The following is a 23,724-nucleotide window of genomic DNA, read 5'->3' as shown; positions in this document are numbered from 1 at the left end:
ACACTGGGGTCTGCTGGAACACAGTAATTACCATGCTCCAGCAGACTCGATTAATTGCAGTGCATTGGAGCAGCCTTGCTGCACGTGTATAGGTGGCCCCAGACAGCCCCTCTGCAGCATGCTGAGCCAGGGTGGAGCAGTCCTGGGCTGACAGGCTGGCCCCCACAAGCTCCCTGCCAGCTTGGGCTGTACTGCCCTGGCTCAACATGCTGCAGTCCTGGGTGCACATGTAAATGCTGTGCCTGGGAGTAGCAATATTTCCTGGTGTGAGATGTGCCAGAGTTTGTTGCGTCGCATTAATTTCACATGTAGATGCACCCAGCATTAAAGAGTCTCTCTCACTCTATTTTTCCACCAGTGCATATTTAACACAGTGTAGAACAGCCCCAACAGGAGAGATTGAGTAACCCACCCTACAACACCCTATTGCACAGGGGTTAGGGTTCTGCCTGATTCAGGCCAGAGACTTTAATCTCGGATTCCCACATCCCAGGAGAGTGCCCTAGCCACTACAATAGGAATGCTTTTTCTTGTGCCAGGGTTTGAAAGTTTGAAAATGTTCATAGTCTAAGAAAAAAGATTTTCTGCCCAGTTCTAATACAGAGGTGCTTGCCTGTGTTTGCAAAAAAACCCATGATAACTCTGAGAGCCCTAACTTATTTTAGGGTAGTTTTCATTTAGATGCCCAAGGATGATGTATGTCAACATTTTAAACTACTTTACCCCTCACAGATAAAAGTGAAGAAAGGATCAAAATTTGTACAATTTGTTATGAATGGATAATCACTTTGGTGATACAAGCAGACAGCATTTGAGAGACTATCAGCACTCACTTCCTTCCCAATCAAGAAACCAATTTTAAGGATCCTTAAGGAATTTCACAGAGCCAATGGGCATATAAAAAAAAAAAGGGCTACCACACCAGCTGAAGGCTCCCATTGGGCAACTTAGACCAATATTGTACATTTCCATTGAGAAGTTTCTCATTTTAGTGGCTCACCTGGGTGGACCTTATTTTATGGGCAGAGTTTGGAAAAGTGTCAGGACTATGTTTTGATCAAATCAATATGGTCCCTGATAATGCTGGGGAGGTACTGAGGTCCCAGAGGGGAGGGGAGGCGGGTGTCCAAGAAGAGTGGTCATTCCTTAAGGAGATGATCCTCCAAGCCCAAAGGGAGGTAATCCCAACATGGATCAAAGGGGGCAAGAGGATGCAAAAGCCCCCATGGCTCACCAAAAGCATACGGGAATGTCTCCTAGCTAAAAGGGAGGCGTACACCCAATGGCAGGGAGGGGACATCACCAGGGAGGACTATACCTCGGTTGCTCGGGGCTGCAGGGGGCGGTCAGAAAGGCCAAGGCGGAGATGGAACTGGGACTAGCTACCCGGATCAGGGACAACAAGAAGTCCTTTTTTAAATACATAGGGGGTAAAAAGAAGGTACCGGGTAACGTGGGGCCTCTGCAAGACACGCTAGGAAATCTGGTAGTCACACCAGATGACAAAGCTAACCTATTTAACAATTTCTTTGCCTCCATTCTCCTGAGCAGGGACCAGACCAGACCATCGCGCCAGGACCCCCTCAGGCCCCAGGGGAGGCGCACCCAGGCCTAGGGTCAGTGAGGATCTAGTCAGGGAACTTCTGGAGGGACTGGACGTATTTAAATCAGCTGGTCCTGATGATCTCCACCCGAGTGCTGAGGGAATTAGCAGAGGTCATTGCGGGACCCCTGGCATGGCTTTATGAGCATTAGTGGTGCTCTGGTATGGCGCCAGATGACTGGAAAAGGGCCAATGTGGTCCCCATTTTCAAAAAAGGGAGGAAGGAGGACCCAGGAAACTATAGGCCAGTCAGTCTTACCTCAATCCTGGGTAAGCTTTTTGAGAGAATTATCCTGGTGCATGCCCGCGAGTGGCCAGCAGGGGAGATTATGCTTAGGGGCAACTAACATGGGTTCATTAGAGGCAGGTCCTGTCAGACCAACCTGGTGGCCTTCTATGACCAGGTCACAAAATCCTTAGATGCAGGGGTAGCAGTGGACATAGTCTTTCTGGACTTTAGGAAGGCCTTCGACACTGTCTCCCAGGCCATTCTCATTAAAAAACTAGGGGACTGTGGTGTCCACACCTACACAGTCTAATAGGTCACTAACTGGCTGGAGGGCTGCACCCAGAGAGTGGTGGTGGATGGGTCATTTTCGACCTGGAGGGATGTGGGCAGTGGGGTCCCCCAGGGCTCAGTCCTCAGACCCACTGTTCAACATCTTCATCAGCGACTTGGACAAGGAGGTAAAAAGCACCCTGTTCAAATTTGCAGACCACACTAAGATGTGGGAGGACGTGGGCACGCTAGAAGGGAGGAATAGGCTGCAATCGGACCTAGACTGGTTACAGGGGTGGGCGGATGAGAACAGGATGGGTTTCAAAACTGACAAGTGCAAGGTGCTGTACCTGGGGAGGAAGAACCAGCAGCACACCTACAGGCTGGGGAACTCCCTTCTCATCAGTGCAGAGGCAGAAAAGGATCTTGGAATCATTATTGATGCCAAAATGAACATGGGCCGACAGTGTGGGGATGCGGTCAGGAAGGCCAACCACACCTTGTCATGCATCCACAGATGCATCACAAGCAGGCCCAAGGAGGCGATCCTCCCCCTCTATGCGACACTGGTCAGGCCGCAGTTGGAGTACTGCGTCCAGTTCTGGGTGCTGCACTACAGGAGGGATGTGGACAACATGGAGAGGGTCCAGAGGAGGGCCACTTGCATGATCAGGGGCCAGCAGGGCAGGCCCTACGAGGAGAGGCTAAGGGACCTGAACCTGTTAAGCCTCCACAAGAGAAGGCTGAGGGGGGATCTAGTGGCCTGTTACAAACTAGTCAGGCGGGACTAGCAGGCATTGGGAGAGTCCCTGTTCCCCTGAGCACTACCAGGAGTGACTAGAAATAACAGTCATAAGCTGGCAGAGGGTAGATTCAGACTAGACATCAGGAGGCACTACTTCACAGTCAGGGCGGCTAGGATCTGGAACCAACTTCCAAGCGAAGGGGTGCTGGCTCCTACCCTGGGGGTCTTGAAGAGAAGGTTAGATGAACACCTTGCTGGGGCCGTTTGACCCCAGTACTTTTTCCTGACATGGCAGGGGGTCGGACTTGATGATCTGCTCAGGTCCCCTCCGACCCTACCAACAATGAAACTATGAATGTCACATGTTGTACATACCTGTTTCCAGATAGCGGCACATCTAAAAGGCTTTGCTGTGATGCACAGACATAAAGTATACATTTAAAGATGTTCATCATTTGCTGTGCTAAGATTTGCCACCCTTCACCAGGCAGAGCTCCAACAGAACCCAATGAGAATTCTGCTTGCCTAAGGATAGGGAGGCAGGCCTTTACCCAATATTTATTTGCTACCTTATTGATATGGAGTTATTGAAATATATAACAACTCAATCTACTTAACAAATGTTTGCTATTCATGCAACTACTACATGCTTTCTTAAACTTAAATACTACAGATCAGATTTTCCAAAGTTCACACACACTTTTGTGCATTTAACTTAACAAGACAAACTCACATTCTCAAGCTTTTCTGCAACCCACACGGTTTTTCAAGTAAAATACAATATTCTCAGGTAATAACTGACTCCAAGAGTTGGGGCTTTAACCAAACACTCTGATTTGTATATGTATTTCTGCATGTACACATGAAAAATGTGTGTCTAAAAATTTGGGACCCAATTCACCATTACATCATACTGGTTTAATCCCATGGAGGTAAATGGAACTGCAGTGTAACAGAATGGAAAATTTGTCCTGGCCATTAATTAAGAGAGAATAAATGTACTTTTAGGGGAACCCCCCCCCCTCTCAACCAGTATACCACATTTTAAAATAAATACTATAAGTTCTTGGGCCTAGTGAACTAAACCTTAACTTCATTCTTTGAAATATGCATTGAATTTTCTCTATTAACACATTGTGAATTATAGGACCATTGGCATATTATGCATTATATAAACTAGAGCTTTAGCACATTTTTATGTTTTATTAGCTGCTTTTAACATTATTCTTAATAAATATTCAACACAAGCATAGCTTAAAAGCCACCTGATAGCCTGAGTTTCATATTGTAAGGTCTTTTAACAGGGGGCTCTGCCCAGTTCCAAGTCAAGATCATGAAATAAAAGTTAACAAATAACAACTTTGGAACCAGCCTGGAAAAGTGCTTTGCACCCATCTTAAGGCTGATTTCGGAGCTGAGCAGGGGAGGTGTTCAGGATTTTGCAGAATCGGTTCTATCCAGCTGTTCTATGCTAATAAAGATTGGTTACTGGACAAGTTTAGTTGCCAACCTTGTCAATGGAGTAGGGGAAGGGACTTGTATACATACTGGTACAGTATTAGACTCTTAAAGCCTTCTGAATCAAACCTATATCTGTCACTCCCTATGCCCCACACAAGTGATCTTTGCACTTGTGTTACCTTGTGTGCATGATTAACATCTGCAAGTCATTCTGCAGCATAAAATGTCCTACAGAATTAGGTATATGAAAAGAATCACCCACTCAGTTAAACTCTCTAGCCTATATCTCTCTCTTCCTACTATTCATTCTTTATGCTGCTGGCCTATATTCCTTTATCAACTATATTATTCCTTCCCACCTTTTCAATGCAAAATCTTTTAACCTATGTATGAGTTCCTCATAATGAATATGGCTGTCCAGTGTAACCTGAAGAAGAAAAAGTTAAACAAAGACTGAAATGCTAGCAAGGAAAAAAAAACAAACCACATCTGTAATACTGCTTTCCTCTCTCAGACCTAAAGAACTGTGCTGTGCAACCATGGATGAAATGAAGAAAACAGTTTGCTTGAATTTAAAAGTGTGTTCCAGGAGAATGGCTCTGTTTTTCCTCTCTGCTTCACTCTGAGATATCAATAACAATCACACTGCCAAAACAGAAGTCCCAGTGACAGCCTTTGCAGAAAGGTGTTAGCTTAACTTTTTAAAGTCTTCTCCTCTCTGCCCCTAAAAACATAAGTCTGACAATCACTTTTACATGCCCTGTTTTCTCTCTGCAGCTGAGATCAGTAAGCAGCGTATTTAAAATTACAGTAGTTGTTTACAAGAAGTAGAAGAACATGCAAAAGCATTATAGAGTTTAACAGAAATTGACATGCTTTCCAGGTTTTTGCATGATGATGTATAATACAGAATTACATCCCTACTGTAGTATTCTAAAAGATGGTTAAGCAAAGCTACCGAAATGTGATTGTTATTTATTTATATATGTTTTAAGGCAGCCAGCCAGCCAACCTTCCCTAACCTGGTTCAGAGGCACAAGCTTTCATAGGCAACAACCAACTGCCAGCTGTCGAGGAGATAGGTGCAGGGGTTTGGGAGAAACTGCACCTCAAGCTGTGAACAAGCAAAACTCATGACGTAGGTGACACTGTGTGTGTTAAGGCACAGCAGGGTGAAAGCTGCAGGCCTGCTAGGCCCTGCTGAGGCCATGAAGCCTGCCGGCTGTCGAGGAGATAGATGCAAGGGGGTTCTGGGGCCCTGCATCTCTGGCTGCTGACAGGCAAAACTCATGACATGGGTGCTTGTGCAACTGTGTCCGTCTTGGAGGGAACTATTGCAGGCCTGGCTGCTAAACTACTGTGTTACCAGTTACCAATCAATCATTATGATTCACTCAGGGACCAGCTCAATACATAGTTGCTTGCTAATGTAGCCAGTTAATTAGCAACAATTAACACCTACAAAACCCCCGCACTAAGGAGAGGAAAGAATCAATACAGACAATCAACTGCCCCAAGAGAGGCAGTCAGTTGCACAAGCACCCATGTCATGAGTTTTGCCTGTTAGCAGCTAGAGGTGCAGGGCCCCAGAACACCCCCTGCACCTGTCTCCTCAACAGCTGGCAGGCTTCGTGACCACAGAGGGGCCACCATCCCTGCAGCCTTCACCCTGTTGGGCCTTAACACACGCAGGGTCACCCATGTCATGAGTTTTGCTTGTCTGCAGCTTGAGGTGCAGTTTCCCCCAAACCCCTGCACCTATCTCCTCGACAGCTGGCAGGCTTCATGGCCTCAGCAGGGGCCATCACCCCTGCGGTTTTCAGCCCGCTGTGGCTTAACACACACAGGGTCATCTATGTCACGAGTTTTGCCTGTCCGCACCTTGAGATGCAGTTCCCCCCAAATCCTTACACCAATCTTCTTGAAACTTGGCAGGCTTTATGGCCTCACCAGGGGCCACCACCCCTGCAGTTTTCAGCCCCTATGGTGTAACACATAGATGTTACATGAGTTTTGCTTTCAAGAATTTGGGGTGCAGTTCCCCCCAAATCCCTGCACCAATCCTCTTGAAACTTGGCAGACATCATGCTATCAGCAGAGGCTACCACCCCTGCAGGTTTCATCCAAATCAGACAAAAAACAACAAAGTTATAGATATTTCATTGATTCCCCATTATACCCTATGGCCGGATCTCCGAGGTGGCTCCAAAGCTTTGGAGTCGCTTCAGCCGGATCAAAGCGGGAACCCGGTCCGGAGCTCTGGATTGGATCCCTGGCATCCGAAGCAGCCGGATCTGAAGCTGGATCAAATAGCTGCCTACTCATACAGGCCTAGTAAGTATAAAGGTAGCACTAGAAGTAACATACCTTGGCTTCATAACTGTAGCTCTTTGCTAATCTTGGGTTAGGGGAAGACGCAAGAAATTTACAATGCAGATGCTGCAGTCAATGATAACAAGACTAAAGGAAGCCCTGCCAACGGGGATGTAAGAGGACTAAGTGGCCTACAGGAAGGACAACTATTCACAAGGCTGAGTTAGGTTTTGATTCATGTTGTTCTGAATGGACTTCAGTGCACCCAGTGGTTTGCCCTGTCCTTGAAAAGAAGGTATGCTTCAAAATCCAAAGCAACATGATCATTTACTATCATTGACTCCCCATCACAGATTTCTCTGGCAAAGTAGGTTTTTTCCCAGCAGAGTAGTAGCATCTGATGAACTGGGTTGTTGCCTATGAAAGCTCATGCTTCTCTGAATCTATTGGTCTCTAAGGTGCCACTCTGCCCCATCTGTCAGATTTCTCTGGAAGAAGGCAGAATGTGGAACAGCATTTCTCAATAAACAAGTCTTTTTATGTCAAAAGAATAATACATGGTATTGATCCTATATAAACAGCAATTTCTTTAAAAGTTGTTACTGACAGGATTCAGGATAGTAGGGTTGGAGTATTGTTGTAGCAATGATGGTCCAGGAAATGTTGGAAGGCACACCTTTTTTGTGATATCTTTTACTAGATCAGTTGTATAGCTGGAAGATCTGCTGAATGTCAGACATCAGATGCCCTCCTCAGGTCAGCTCAGGTACCCTTCCTCAGGTGACCTAAGGGTACCTGAAAGCTTGTTTAACAGCTCTCCCAAGTGTACAGTTGGTTCAATAAAAGATATCACAAAAAAGCCTTGCTGCTCAAGGATTCCGAATGGAATTTGAAGTAATTGTTTCCCAGGGAATGGAGCAGTTTAAGTTATATCAAATAGTGGACCTAAAATGAATGACAATGGGTGCATCTACATATGCATTAATGTGCTGTAGTTACTGCACATTTAGTTTAGTACCTATAATAACAGGTACTAAATGCACAGTAACTGGAGCTATTGCACAGTAGTGCCAGCACCTATTTTTTTAGTGACACTAATGTGCAGTAGACTAATATGCAGTACACTAATTCTACTGTGCAGTAGACTAATGCACAGTAGACTAATTTCATTAGCATGGCTTTTGCCATGACATGTTAATGCGCAGTAGAATTAAGCTACTGCGTATTTAGTATCTCGTGTAGATGCGCCCAGTGATTCTTAACCATCTAATATGCTTCAGGACCTTTTTAAGCAGTGCTGTCTAATGGCCTCATTTACCTTTAAAATATATTGATTTTTTTTTCCATATTTAATAAAAGAACCAAGGCATACCTGCTGATGTTTCTCTGAATTTGTCACTGGTCTTCTTCTTCCGCCATTTCCAAGGTTTAAAGATTTTACCAATGGTAGAGAGTTTGCCCTTTCTCTTGAAAGGAGGAGTCTGGGATCCAGGGGCTGGTCCATCAGAATTTGCAATTGAAGCTTTGTCTAACCCATCAACTGCATGAAGAAGAAAAATAAAACATTATTGAAACAATAAGTCTTGGGAGAAACTCCATTCTGCATCTAAATCTGCCCATTATCAGATTGTAAAGTGCTATGTGGGCAGATACTGTCTTCAGAATCCAGATTAGATTTCAGTGAATCCAATAGTCCCAAAGCAATTGTCAGCTCAGATCCCTTTGTTCTAAAACTGTTCAATATTTAGAAATGGTTAGAACATTTTCATCAAAAATATTTCAGATAAGAAAGGCCAACATTTTTTGAACCAGAATATGTTTGGGTATCATCCTGAGTTCTGGAAAATCCTGCCGCTTGTGAAAACATTACAGTGAAAAAAACTTGTAATGAAAAAAAAAAAGAATATTTTCTATCATCAAAATGTTCACAGAAAGGATAATGAGCTTAAAACCTAACTATTCTGGAATGGGTACACAGAAACATGTCAAATCGATATCCTACACAATCAGTAATTGACAGGGGGTTCTACTAAGATACCTTATTAAGAGGATTTAACACTAAACTTTTGGGAGTTTATCAAAATTATGGCTGGCAAAAATATTTAATGTTTTTTGGTCAACAAAAGATTAACTGATTTACTATTTACCATAAATCACCTTGATAATTAATTTTGTATGCTAGCTTAAGTACCATTCCACAGCATTGTGTCCCATCTACTTGGCCCATAACGTCACTATGAACTCTAGCCCTCTGGAAATCAATGTTTGTTTGATGAGATTATATTTGTCTTAGACTTAAGTATTGATTTGAGATGTTTAAAATATTCATTGCTGTGGGAGAGCTTGAAAACACTGATGTCAGCCAGTTTAAAGCCAAGAAATGTTATTCTCAATATTCTGTAACAAACAAATGGTCAAATTGATCCCTAGTGTAACTCTAGTAAATTCTGTAGAGTTAAAACTAAGAAGCCAAATGCAGCATTTACTCAATAAACCTGAATAAGTTAGGCTGTTAAATGGCATATATCCTGCACTGCCAGGTGGATGAAACAGATGTCATAAGAGGATCTTTCCAAGTCTAAATGCAATTATTTAAATCCTCTAGATGGGTGACTTGATACTCAACTTTTTAGTAATTACCTTGAAAAAACAGAAAGCTATAAAATAGAATGAAGCTGTAAGGAGGGTGCTACCACTAGATTTAATAAAGATAATCAGTGGTACAGTAAAAGTTCTGTTAAGTGGCACCTTACAAGCCAGCAAGTTCTATTAACTGGCATGCCAGCTTGTAATGTAAAGTGAAACCGGAAGTACGCACCGTGGCACTTCTGGTTTCTCCAAGCCCCCACGGCCTGGGGCAAAGCAGCTTGCGCTGCTGAGCCCCCATGGTCTAAGGCATAGCAGGCTGCATGGGACCCACCTCCCTATCCCTCAGGGCCCGCAGGGCCCATGGGAGGGGTGGCAATGCCGCAGGAGGGGTGGCAACGCCTCAGACATGGTGGGAGAAGTGGCGGCCCCAACAGGCAAAGACGCCTGTTCGGGCCTCTCAATTAACTGGAATATTTTGTTATCTGGAGCCCCCCATTCCCCATGGGTGCTGGATAACAAAGCTTTTACTGTAGTACCAAACTGTAACTGGCCCTTGCACAGGTTCAGAGGATAGGAAGACATAAGAAGTCTCCCCAGTTGCCCATTCTGAGTGAGAAGCAGTCATGACCTTAGTCTATCACAAGGATGACTCTTGGAGAGTTAGATCCATCCTACTTGGAATTAATCAGCTGCCTCCCAGCAAATTCTGACAAACCAGGGAGGAGCTGACAAGTGAAAGAGCACTAGAAGGCTAGGGACAGAAGTTACACACAAACCAGTTTAAGTCATCAGAAACTGGTTTAAACCTGTAGCAGAATAAAGTTCAGTACACATAAACCAGTTTAAAAATGGCTGAAACTGATTTACGGTAAACCTGGTCAAGTGTAGTCTGAGATTTAACTGATTTGGGTCAAACCAGTTTGTGAAACTTCTGTCCAAGACTCCTTCCTGGTTCAAGTAAAATCAGAGTCCCCCAGCATCCCAGCATGCTTTCCAACCCTGGGCTGAGCTGGGCTGTGCTGTCTGCTCTAGCAGAGAAGGGTTGGAGGGAGTGGGAGGAAGGAGGCAGGGACTGCTCCCCCCCCCAGGCAAAACCTGACTGAGGTCTGGGGCCAGGGAGAGGGGTTAAACCCCCTCTTCCCCCAAGTACAGAGCTGTTTTGCCCTGCTAAACTTACTGAAAGTTACTGCTGGCTGCAACTGTGGACTACAAATCCCAGAGGCACCTGGAAAAAGGAAGAGGAAGTGATGAGCAACTCAGCAGAATCCTGCTTCTCTGATTCTGGACTGCAAATCCTAGTGACCTCAGGGGCAGCAGGAAGAGGAAGCAAACACACAGCCCATGCTTGTTACATGCCAGAGAGCCATGCTTTAACACCCCCCCCCAGGTTCTGGCTTGAGCCACTGCATGCATGTATGTGGCTGCATTTCCTGAATCAAAGGTAAATGTGTGTCCAGTTGTTTCTCAGTTTAATCTACAGTTTAGACTAACCTACAAAGACTGAACTGATTCAGCCTCATGCTTTTTGACTGTCTGTACTTAGCCAAAAAGCCTGCAAGTAACTTAGTCAATATTGAGGGCTGTAGGTAGCAGCAATTCTCCTTCATGAGTCCCTGGGCCAGGGGAAAAAGTACAATTTATGTCTGACTGAGGTAGAAAGCCTGCAGAATGCAATCCTTTATGGCAGGGGTGGGCTATTATTTTGACTGGAGGGCCATTTGATGAGTTTTGGTAAGCTGTTGAGAGCGGCACACACAAAATCTTTCAGAAGATATCATTTTAACAAATTAAGGGTAAAAAAACAAATTGTATACTAAAATCCAAACATTTACTATAACGTGTATTAATTTTAGTTAAATACTAATTTTTGTCCAGATTTATGTTTTCTTGAGAAGTGTATACAGGAGTGATAGCAAAACAGTTCAAATTATAGTAAAATTTACACCATTTGTAACTTGTGTGGAGGGTGGGTGCAGGGGGTGTGTGTGCGTGCATGTGGTGGGCTGCTTATGCACTAGGTCCCAGAAGCTGGCTGGGGGTGGAAGGAGGAAGGTAGGGGGCAGGGCATGTGTGCAGCAGAGCTCACTCGAATGGTGCAGGTGCAGCTCTGGTCCATCCCCCATCTGGCCCATGGTTGCAGCAATCTGCATGGGGCTAAGCCCCACCTGCTCTCATCCAGGGAAGCCAGAACTGCGCTCCAACCAGGGTAGTGCTCAGTTGCCCCAGGCTCCAGCGGCTCCTCCTTCTCCTGCCCCTGCTGTGCCATTCCAGGCAGCAGGCAGCAATGGGAAGCAGAGGCAGTGGCCATGGGGACACGCTGGGCAGCAGATGCCCAGCCAGGCAGGAAGGAAGATGCAGCTGGGTGGCTCCTGCCCCAGCACATAGGACCCCAGCTCTAGCTCCAGCTCCTGGCCACCATCCACTCACTTCCCTGCCCAGAGGCTCATCGTGCTGAGCAGACAGGCTGAGAAGAAGGCAACCAGAAGCTGGAGCTTGAGCCCTGCATGCTGCGGCAGCAGCCACCCGGTTGTAAGTAGCTTCCCCCCCCCCACTTGGAGTGGTGCAGCAGGGGTAGGAGATGGAGTCTGTGGAGGTGGAGGGAGCTGAGTAGTATCCAGGCAGTTGCAGCCACACTGGGAGCAGCCCCGTCAGGAAGCTGTGCGCGCTGGCTGGGGCTGGAGGACTTGGGAGGGAGCACAGTATGGGCTGTCTCCAATGGAAGCAAGTGGGGCTCAGCCCCATGCGGAGCACTGTGGGGGCAGCTGTGGGCCAGATAAAATCAATTGGCAGGCTGGATCCAGCACATGGGCTGTCGTTTCCCCACCCCTGTTCTATGAAGTATATACATCCCTGCAGGAGACCTCCTGTTCAGAGGGGAAAGGCATTGCTGATGTGCTAAGCTCCTGTTTCAGTCTGGAGAAGTAGACACAGAGTTCTGAAGAAATGGGTCTAGTATTCTGCAGCTGGAGACTGTTCTCTGGATCAGGGGCCAAGGAGTTGGTTGCTGGCTTACAGGGTGCCTGAGTTCAACACAGTGCAGGGAGTGGATCATGGTCACTGGGCCCTCTTCCATATCATCACTGACAACTATATCATATAATTCCTTTCATAAACTGATCAGGTCCCTAGTAAGTTTTTTGCACCTGTCATTCCTACTGGAAGTACTGCGACTTCCAGAGCTCCCCATAGGGCTATGAAATTTCTTCTTTCAGTTGGGCCTCAGTGACAATATTTAGTTCTATATTAATGACATATTCACAGGTTTACCACCATCTGTAACTAAAAAAAAAAGTCTCCTTTTCAGATGAACATAGACTTTCCTAAGCAAAGAAGGGCATCAATTGAGTGGCACATACTTTTATTTAAAGAATAAGAAAAATTCAGCTCTGGAAAAAAGGATTCAGAGCAAATCTTTCTGAAGATAAACAGAGAAGAAATCCATTTAATAAACAGTTGCCCTTAGTTTTATTCCTTCATTTTGAATAGTGGCCCAGAAGAGACCTGGGTGCAAGAAACAAACATGGCCAGATTTTGTATGCTGATTTAGAATTACTGTATCAGGAAGGACACGATAACATTTCTGGACTAATATGCATTCTAATTCAAAGGAAAGCATGGATTAATATATTCTGTTACCATCTAACACTGCCTCCAAGAAAGTGATTTCACAATGAAGTGTCATAGCATTGTGGAAAGATTTCCCTAGAACTGTTACTTCTCATCCTAGAAAGACTTTGAGGAAACCGGTGTTTCAGATTTACATTATTTGTTTTTACATGCCATACATTACTACAGAATAAAGGGATATATTTGCACCTCAGAGTGCCAACATGCCATCTTTTAAATCATTATAAGTACAACACACGCACTGAGACAAAGACCTGTTAGCTTGGTCCCTTGCATTGCTGACAGTGCCTGGAAATCTTGGCTTTTCCCCTTCATGTGCTCACATGCCCTCTATATGCAATAGCTATTCACTTTGACATTAGGACATCTGGTAATACAGTCTCTGTGGATTTTGTTTGACGTGATTTCAAACTTTTGCCCCATCTGCAGATTTTTCACCTGAAAGCCAGGAGGTAGCTAATTTCACTGAATGCAGAAGGAAATGAAAGGCAGTTCATTTCAAATTAAGTTGCCGAGAAAACAGTTTTACATTTGGATGACCAGGTCACATAACTATTTCTTATGATTTTATTCACCTTCAATTCATTCTGTCCATTTATTGGTGTTATTTATTTGCTACTTTATATTGTACTATTTGATATTATTTTAATGGACATCCTTTTTGGAAGCTAATAAAGATGCAAGAAAATCTCCACTCCTTGGCTCCAATTCATGTGATCAAATCCATCCCAACTCAGGAAAACACTTAAGCACACTCTCTCCTGAACAGAGCTTCCAGTAGGTAATTCAAGAACATGTTAATTGAAAGAGGACTTGAAAAACTTTATGAGGGGTTCCCTTGAAAAGTTTCTATTTAGCCCCTTGTATTATCCAGCTGTATCTTAGGCCCAGATCCTGCAACGGGTTCTATTTGGGTAGATGTTTGAGCCCTTGGGGAACACCACTGAATTTAACAAGGCATGGCATAGATGGAAGGGGCCTCCTTGTGTAAAGCTGCTTGTGGACCCTGAATACTGTTGTGTGACAGTGCAACACCAGGCAAATAAGGAGATCTAAAGGTGCCCACTGTGTGACAATCATCTTTGCCCATTTTCCTTAGTGATAAGTTATCATGTAAGCCTGCACTACTATCAGGGGCTGTCAGCCAAACAAAGCAGGAGATTTAGGAAAATCAAAGTTGTAAATAACTTCAATCTCTGAACATACTATTTCAAAATGCACAAAGCTGATGTTTATCATCCTGAGCACTTTTTATTTAGTTAAAATCTGTAGAAGGTCATACTATTGACCAGCAACTAAAAAGCCAGGCCTGAGAACCACCCAGCTGATCCACCTCTGCAGTGGTGATGAAACAGGCACAAGGGCAAAGAAGGGTATCAAGCTGCCTACCTGAACTGCAGACTGCCAGAGCAGAATACAGCACCCTCGCAGGCTGCCCCAACTCACACTGCAGCAGCCAGGGATCGCCAAGGTGTAGATATGCTCCAGACACGTACTACCTAGCACAGGCTGCCTGTACTGAGTAGCTTAGTACCTGTCATAGGCACCCTCACGCTTTTTAAACAGGGCCTGATAAAAATGTAGCAGAAAGCCCTCTTTTCCTCTAATGTAGCAGAAAGCCCCCTTTTCCTCTTGCCTGCATTTGCTCTCCCCTCTTTGGATATGTTTCTCTTTTTCTACCTTTTCTTCCTTCCTCTCTCTTTCACATTAAGATAAGGAATTGTGTTTTAAAATTTGTATGTGTGCATTTTGTATCTCCCCTTGTAGTTTGGTACTTTTATCTATTTGTGTGCCATGGCATTTGTAGCTTATATTTTATACTCCTCACCTTTCAACTTTCAACTAAATGTGTTTTAGTAAGTTATACATTGTAATATTGTTAACAAAGGCAGGAATCAAACTGCCCTTCCCTGTATCAGGCTGGCCTCTGAAAGAGTGAGTGAATCAGTGATTGAATGTGTAACATGGAAGCAGGCAGCAATTATCACCTGGAAGCTGAACTCAATAGAAGACAGTGTAACAACCGGGAAATCTGTATACCTCACTGATCAAGGGCTAGAAGCCCTGGCCTGACTTAATCAACACCACAGACCAACTTTTGGGCTGAATATCTCCAGATCGACCACTCCCAGAGCCCTATTCTAAATTCATCAACGGATTCCCAAACCTGCACGTACATGCGGACGACCCCTGGGGCTGACAGATGCTGTCCAGTAGCCACCGAGGGGGGGGAAGTCCCACGAGGGTCAATGACCCCTGGATTGGGCAAACCAGAAAACTGGGGAGTCACCAAAGTCTGCCAAGGAATAAAAGGCAGTGAAAAGTGACCCTCAGTGGCGCCCTCTTGATCTCCAACTCGACCAGACCTGTCCAGCCAGAAGGACCAGCCGGTGACCCCCTTCTGGAAGATAACACCACGCTGAAAGAAGCCTCAACGACAGACTCCAGCGCTTGTAGGATAGGTATACCTGACTCTGTAGCCTGCTACTGTGTGTGTGTGTATGTGTGTGCATGTGTGCGTGTGGACCAGCCCCAAGGTTTATGATTATAGTGTTTCAATCCGCCTAATAAACTAGAATTTTAAGGATCCCGAGTTGGACATTTGAAACTGTTCAACAAAAAGGCCATTATAGCCTGTGGGAGTATTCCCAGTGATTTCAAAGGACTTCAATTAATTTATTCCTTGTAGGCCTTTCCTAGAGAGTAGGTTTGAAGAAAATTCATGAAAAGGAAAAAAAAAAAAAAGACCTATCTTTGTCACAAATTGCTTCCTGCTTTCACCTAACTCTACTGTTGGCAAAACACCAGCTAAAGGGAATCAAATTTTACTGTCTGGTTCTGGGATAAGTGTGCAGTGTTAACAGTCAGGAATAAAACCCACATATTTTTACTCATGAATTGGACTAATTCTATTTGGAATAATTTAGGGAAATGTAGGACATCCCTAAGCTATTTTTATAACAACTTTTTAGAGTGCAACCACATTTTAATAATTACAAGTTGAGAATTCTTTGATTATAGTCTGCTTTTAATAATTTGAGTGACTGCTCATTAGAAAGATACGTAAAACACGAGTAATTAAGTAGCTAGCTACAACAAACAGACTGTACTCAAAGGATTTTTTTTATGCCAAAAAATGTTGCTCAACTTGCATAGTTGTTGAATGTTATAATTCTTTTCTCCACCTAAAATAGCAAGTCCATGTTAATTTGAATGCAACTTTGAGTTGTGTGGCACTATTAATATGAACACTAAAACAATATTCTAACATAGTTAAATGCTACAGGGACATTACCTTACCAAAATGATAACATTACAAATTTACACAATGCGAATACATACAGCCTATATTATACATATAAAATTTGAGCTACAGAAGCAACATTCTTCAGTGCGTACCTCCAGAGATTGTGTTACAATATCATATTACAATTGTATTAGTCCAGTGGAGCACAAGATTGGGCACCAAAGTTTCTTAATTCTGCTTCTGCTTACAGCTGTAAGTCTTTTATGTAACCGTTAACAAGTCACTTAGGGCTGCATCCAAAAAAAGCATTTGTGTGCAATGTAAGCAGAATTTAGCTGTCTAAGACTAAGGGAGAAATCCAAAAGAACCTCTCGCAACTGCTTCTGTGCCTGACAGTCCACAGATGTCTAAGTTTTCTGGTAGAAACTTATTTAGATGCCTAAAATTCTGCAAGTGCATGTGCCCACAGGTGCCACCATCTTGTCTGAATGGCTGAGTTGCGCATCTTGTTTTAAATCTCACGCCCAAGGTTTGGGATTCACAAGTGGGAAATCCCTATGCCAGAAATAAAACACAAAGTTCAGCAGCTACGGGCACTTTCAGTCAATATTGGTATGCCCTCTTAATAGCTCATTTATTGGAGCACCTGCCCAGGATATGGGAAACCCAGGTTTAATGCCCTTCTCATCCTGGTGGGTTTCAAACCCACAGTTCCCCTGAAAGTGTCAGTGGGGACCAACCTTTTTGGAAAACATGCCACAAATTAAAATTTGCACCTTCGCTGACTACCACTCCGATGCCTTTCCCCTGCCTGATCTGCTGCTCTGCTTTCTTCAGGATCTGTGCCACACACAGAAGCTGCCCATGGCAGGGGGTCAGACTTGATGATCTGCTCAGGTCCCTTCCAACCCTACCAACTATGAAACTATGAAGCCAGTTGTGGCACTCATGTCACAGGTTGGCCATCCCTGCTCTATGAGATCAGGTAAGAAACAAGGCGTAGTGGCTGCACTCTCTCCTGTCCTGCTGAATCAAGGCACCAAAGAATTCACGTGTTGAGGCACAAGAGAGAGGAAGTAAGCAACAGTGAGCACTCAGTGATATGTACATTCACCTGGGAAGAGGGAGACCTGGATTCTGGTCCAGGCTCTAGAGACTGTGTGCATTTTGCATGATGAAGTCATTGGATAAAATGCACAGACATGCCTAGTGGCAAAGACTGGAACTCAGAAGTTTTCCCTCCCAAGGAAGTTCCCTCCTTGCTTGGCTACAAAGGACCTCAACTTATGACACATATACAGTGGTGTAAGTAACATAGGTATAGGAAAACAATGCAAGTAATGCAGGGATCTCAAACAGAGAGATGACCAGCTATCCGGGCGTAGATTCTTGCAGCAGGTGCTATTACAGGAAGGGAGCAGGTAATAGCCTACCTGCCTATAGTGAATGGCTGCCTTGCAACAGCAGCAAACATATGGCACTTACACTAATGTAACATGCCATTGTAATTTTATCCCTGATTTTCCTCTAGTAACTGTACACCAGACCCAAATAAGTTACAGCAGTACAGGGGATATGTTATATGTCCCCTCCTTGTAGGTTACAGCAGATGACGCTGCTACACATGTGTTCTGTGTAAAAACCTGAAGCTGCACTTCAGCTGGTTTGCTCTCCTCCTGGCTTCATGACTCGTGGGTTGGTGACTGTGCAGCAGTCTGTCATCAACCAGAGAAGCCCTCCTAGTAGTTACAGCACTCTCTCAGGAGTTGAGAGACATGGTTTTGAATTCTGTCAGACAGAGGAGAGAACTGAGCCTGTTCTTCCAATTCTTGGATAAGTTCTCTGATGACTGAACTATTAAGATACCAGTAGCATCTGCAAGAGTGAGGCCTACTCAGTTATTTGAAAGAAAGGGCAGAGGCCAAACCCATGTCTTGGGAAAGGGTTCTCAGGTAGAGAGAGGCATCTGCTTGCAGAGAAGGGAGGGAAAACATTTAAGATGCACTTCTGTCCTTAGGTTTTCCTTCTGGTTAGTGCTAGACATCTGTACACTGAGCACACTGACAGCTTTCTACTAAGCAGGATGGCTGTTACGGATTGCCATTCTCAGGTGCCTGACTCTCCCTATGCACTGCCTGGAGAGCCCAGGCACCTCAGGATGGATGGATGGATGGATGGATAGATAGATAGATAGATAGATAGATAGATAGATAGATAGATAGATAGATAGATAGATAGATAGATAGATAGATAGATAGATAGATAGATAGATAGATAGATAGATGAATGATTTTAGCATTCTTACGGTGCATTGCAAATTTAAAGTCATAAATCCCCGCAACCATCCCCGTTTGGTAAGGAAGTAGTATCAATATTACTATCTCTGCTACAAGAACTTAGTATGATAAGCCAAGACACAAGGTTCCAAAAGCAAAGAAATTGATGCTACTGCAGCTTACACTTTGCCTGAGGTGTTTAAGTGCCACCATGAGCTGAATACCGTAGCATTCTGCTCTTAGGTCAACTGGGTGATCCATGTGTTCATAATGCTCCCTTAGGTCACAATATATACCACTGGTAAATAATTCATTTAAATGTATGGATTAAGAATGGGATGCATATAAATAGTTCTTGCAATATTTACATATATAACATGAAAATTTGCTTTAACACTCAGCGAGGCAGCCTTTTTAAAATATATACAGCTGACCATAGTTACTGATGTCTAACCATAAAAAGATTTGAGAAAAAACACTGGAGGATGTGAAAACCTGAACTCAGATTTCCCTTGTTTTTGTGGACTGGGTCTTGGTGTGCTGTATATTTATTATTTTTAAACAGTCTCCTTGATAGTCACTTGTGAACTTATTTCTCTCTCCTCATTTCTCCCTCCCTTCCCAATTGAGTGTGCAACAAAAGACAGCCTGGTTTATTGAGACCTCACATCTTCTGAAAACCTTCAATGCAGTCTTCCCAGAGGGTGCCAAAATTTGAAGTCATGGTCTCTAGCACTGCAAAAATCGATGCGTTTATGCAGCTGCATGTTAGCCAAATTCACTGACTAGAACAATAACCCATGCACTTGCAATAGAGTATGTGAAACTGCTTATTTCCAGAAAAAAAACAAGACATTTGAATGGCAAAATATTTGACCCTTTTATTAAAACAACCACTTTTGACACTATCGGTATCATTTAAAATAAAAATCTTCTAAATTCTGCAACAATATATCAACTTTCCTTGAAGAAAAACAACTGGGAAGACAATTTTTTCACTCTTCTCCCTACCCCCTACTTGGAAGTAAAAAAAAAAAAAAAAAATGCAACTAATCCTCAGTGGATAAACTGCAAATGTGAAAGCTGTAATTCACCTCAAACCAGCACAATGAGCTGGCATAAAAATGCCTTTGCCTTGCCATACATCTGGAGTTTTAACTTTGGGGAAACTGTCATGAACTAATTGATTTGATTGTGCTTTAATTAACTGAAAGGAAAAAGTTAAACTTCTTATGTGGGTGGCTGAATGGTAGTTTCCATCTGGGGCTGCCAATGCTGCAAAATGTTAATTGGACCTCCTGCTAATGATGAGCTAAACGGGGTGAGTAGTGGCTATTTCAAATGAATTCTGACTGCTGCCTTAAAATAGCAGAAGTGGATAGCAGGCATAGTTCCTGGGTTTTGCCACAGCAGGAGTGTATGTGCCCACCTGAATGTCACAGTTTTGCTACAGGGATAGAAATGGACATTGGGCTATCAGTGATGGTCTGAAAAGTACTCTTAGTAATGCACATGTGCTCACAGGTACTTAGAAAGGATATGCTGGAATACTATGTGCATGGGCAGATCTAGGATTTTGAAAAGGGGGTACAGATGGTGTGGAACAGCATCCTATATATAGCACAACACATTTTTCTCCAGTTAAAGAGAAACTAGAAGCTTTACTAATATGGTAGGGGCCTAGTGCTGCATTATTTAATTTAAAATCAAAGCAACAGCAAATTAATTTATTGGAACATGCATTAATTTTCTAGATTATATATTAAGTTTAAAGCACAAACTAGGGAAAAACAGGGGAAAGCGACTGTTTCATTAGTCCTATGGACATTATAACTGAATGGACATCTCTTACTCAGATTCATAAAATCAAATTTGGCCTTTGAGTGTTTTTGACAGTGCCTCCCATACTTCAGTTTCAGTCATTTCTACACCTGAGTTAATAGTACCACACCTGACTGAAGGTTTTTAGCGAGAGCTAAAAACAGTCTGCAACTGTGAAACAGAAGCAAGACATTATCAGAAATGGCTAACAGACAGCAAAATTGCAGAAGAAAGGACAGTTTGAATAGTGGAACATCAAGACCATTAAAAAGGTGAGACGGTCCTTAATGTCTGTGATGTGAAAAGAGATTAGCAGGAATCAGGTAGATTTTAATGAATCATGAAGTCAATTGACTTTGCCAGCACTGCCTGAATAGAAATGCTGCTGCCCCTCTCAGGCAGTTAGTTTTAAAGTTTGGATGGGGCAGGAATCAAAGGGAAGTGCAAATGCACCACTGCACCCCCTGGAACCACCCCTGGCTATGCTTTCCCTAAAAGAGTTAGTATGGATGCATATGGCCTTCATTTGTGACTGACACATCTTAGAAAAAAAGTAGTCTCTCCTAAAATTGAGCGGGAATTATATTACCCTTATATTAACAGTATATTATATTACACATGCGTGCACACACACTCTTCAAGTCCCTTTGACAACATTTCTAAGATCTAAGTTTTAAGGTGTTGATCATTTCTCAAGGTCAGATTTCACAGGAGCAAAGGGCATGAGCATCTACAGAGCTACATGTTTCAGGGCAGGAGTAGCAAACCTGCAGCGTGGATGCCACGAGTAGCACGGACAGCTTCTTTGTGTGGCATGGAGCAGACTGGAGAAGAAACAAGTAGCACAGTGACAGATAAGGCAGGGAGCTGAAAGCAGAGCATCATATCAGGTAGGGAGCAGAAAGCTGAGCACAGATCAGGTAAAGGAAAGGGATCAAAGTGATCCAGATCAGAAGGTGGGGGGCAGTTGAGCATGACTCCCAGTCCGCCAGCCATTGCTGGGCCCAGCCCAGCCCAGCCAAGTGGGGGGCCATCCCTGATTGACTGCGCAGCAAACACCCCAACCCCCCAGCTTGTCCCCTGGGGAGGGGGGACAGGAGCCCCCTGAGCTAGGCATCTGCCAGTGGGGGGGAGCCCCACACTTCAGGGAGCTTTCTGTGGCCCACGGTCCCCCAGTCCAGGGCTGCCCTGCATTGGGGAGCCCTGTGCTGAGGGGAACCCCCACCCTCCCTTGAAGGGCTGGGTTCTGCTTGACTCAGCTGCTACCACTGGTGGGGGGGAAGATTTCCCTGGACCACATGCTGGCCCACGCAGTTGGTCATAGGAGTATGTGGGGTGCCCTGCACCTTGCGGGGCTTCCCACAGACAGGGGCTCCACTACTGTGGTGAGCTGAGGTGAATGCTCCCCACCCTTCTACCTGCAGCGTTGGTGGAGCAAAGCCATCCGGCCATATAGGGGAGGAGGGTGATTCCCTTTAGCTCCTTGTGGCAGGGTACACCAAGACTCAGTGGCTGGGGTGGAGGTGGGGGGCTCAAGGCTGACACGTGCAGGCAGGATGCAGGCTGGGAAGCCAAGGCAGAGGCTTTGCTGCCCCAGCTCTGTGACAGTCTGGGGGCAGGGCCAGCTAGGCACTAGGTTGGAGTAGTGGAGTGTGGGGCATGTTCCAGTGGGCTGCCCTATGAGGTGGGGTTTGCAGGGGCACAAAGCATCCAGGGATGCTGGGAGACTGCAAGGTAACTTGTGTTGGGAGGGGATCTGGGACAGAAGTTCGATAGACTGCTCTAACCTAAAGTGATTTAACCTGATATTACATCCATTTAGGTCCATCTTAAACCAGGTTTGGCCATATTGAAACTGGGCTGTATGTGCTGAGCTTCTGTTTGGTTACAGGTTTAAATCAGTTTCTGATCGCTTATACTTGTTTATGTGCAATTTCTGTCCCTAGCCACATAGGGCCAATATTCTCAAAACAAGGTACCTTTCAGAGATAGTGTCCACCAGATTTAACTCTATTTCGGGTTCCCATTATGTTGTATAGGGAAAGGTAGAATAAAGGGTGTTCCAACATTTAAAGTATTTTCCAGAACCTGAGTAACATAGGTACAATTCCATTCTTTGCTTGGATTTGCACAGATTTTAGGGTTGTGTGATCTGATGTAAATTACTGAGCATTTGTCTTCCCTGAAGAGTTAACTTGAGTATTGCCCCTAATGTAAGTCTCATCCATACAAATAAACCCTTATGTCAAGTGGAGTAGTACTTTTAACTGTAGATGGCTTTTGGATTTCAGACTACAGGTTCAGTGGTCATACAGTGCAACTGAAGTGCTATTTTGCTTGATGTTCTTGTAGTTAACGCTACAGTGAAGACATATGCCAAAGGTATGTCTACAAGGCATAGTGTCATGCCAATAGAGATACCTGAGCTAGGTGATATAGTTATAGTTCAGCAGCACTCTGCCTAAGCTAATTTATCCTGAAAAGCAGGGTGTATTAGCCCCAAGGGAATGACATGCTCATTTAAAGCCAACTTGGGTATTTTTTACACAGCACTACATTGTGTCAAGTATAAATAGCCCCAGACTCACAGTGCTTCCATTCCCATTCACTTGAGCAAGAGTTTGCCTACAGGCTGAATAAACAGTCACAAACCTTAGGATTCAACTCTGGGTCTGTAACACATACAAAGAAATGCCTATGGAACATTAATTGTTCCCATGTGGGCATGAGACAGTCTTCATTAGCACGTTCAGATTGTCCTGCATTCTCATCACTTACTCATATTTCAACAGTTTAACTTCAGTTCTTTCATAAGGAATGAAAAGTACTTATTCCCTGTATGCAGATATCAGAAACTGATTTGATTAAAAAATTAAATAGCTCCCACCTATTAACTTTTCTGTGATCAGTATTTAGTTGGCTCAGATCAGAAGGGGAAAAAAAAAACACAACTAGACTGAGAATAAATTGTATTTTTTGCTCTCCTCCCTCCACTGCCTGGGTTAAAAGAAGCAGATGGAAAGTTTCCAGATACTGAAGTTTTCCAGATACACTAAATGTCAAGATAGGTCAAAACTGTAGTTTAGAAAAACCACATAGTAAATGAAACAAAGCAAAAAGGGAGATAAAAAGAGCCACTATAAAGAAGAGAGAAAGAAAAAAAACTTGCTGCACAGATGAAACTGCTACCCTAAAGCGAGAGATTCCTCATTTATAGGGACCTACCCAGATTGGGATTGTGTGGATTTTGCAGAAATTGTGAAATCAGGTGATCTCTGCCAAATCTGTAGGGGGGGAAAAAAACAAAAAAACTTACCAAAAATGAAGTGCTGGCTCCCCAGTGGGAGCCAGCAGTCCACCAGGCCACGCAGCCAGGCAGGAACAGGGCAGTGAGTACAAAAGCAAGCAGGCAGGATGGTTGCTTCCCCTTGCCACTGATTGGCTGAGAGGGCTGCCTGTCATGCAGCTCCACCCCTCCACCAATCAGTGGTGGAGGGTGGGGCCATATGATAGGCAACCCTCTCAACCAATCAGCAGCGAGGG

At 44.2% G+C, this 23,724-nt stretch overlaps 1 protein-coding gene across 4 annotated transcripts in view; it reads right to left on the bottom strand.

Annotated features, from left to right (window-relative positions):
• Positions 1-23,724, bottom strand: part of PHACTR2 (phosphatase and actin regulator 2) — a 245,001-nt gene that overhangs the window by 62,183 nt on the left and 159,094 nt on the right. For all 4 annotated transcript variants that reach the window (XM_014605548.3, XM_019488385.2, XM_019488384.2 and 1 more), the window contains exon 2: positions 7,994-8,161. In XM_014605548.3, coding sequence (XP_014461034.2) covers positions 7,994-8,161 — 168 coding nt within the window. The remainder of the gene's footprint in view (positions 1-7,993; positions 8,162-23,724) is intronic.

The sequence above is a fragment of the Alligator mississippiensis genome, chromosome 1, assembly GCF_030867095.1.
Source record: "Alligator mississippiensis isolate rAllMis1 chromosome 1, rAllMis1, whole genome shotgun sequence".
Classification (NCBI taxonomy): domain Eukaryota; kingdom Metazoa; phylum Chordata; order Crocodylia; family Alligatoridae; genus Alligator; species Alligator mississippiensis.
Note: the sequence above shows the minus strand (reverse complement) of the source record. Positions and strands in the feature narration are given on the sequence as shown.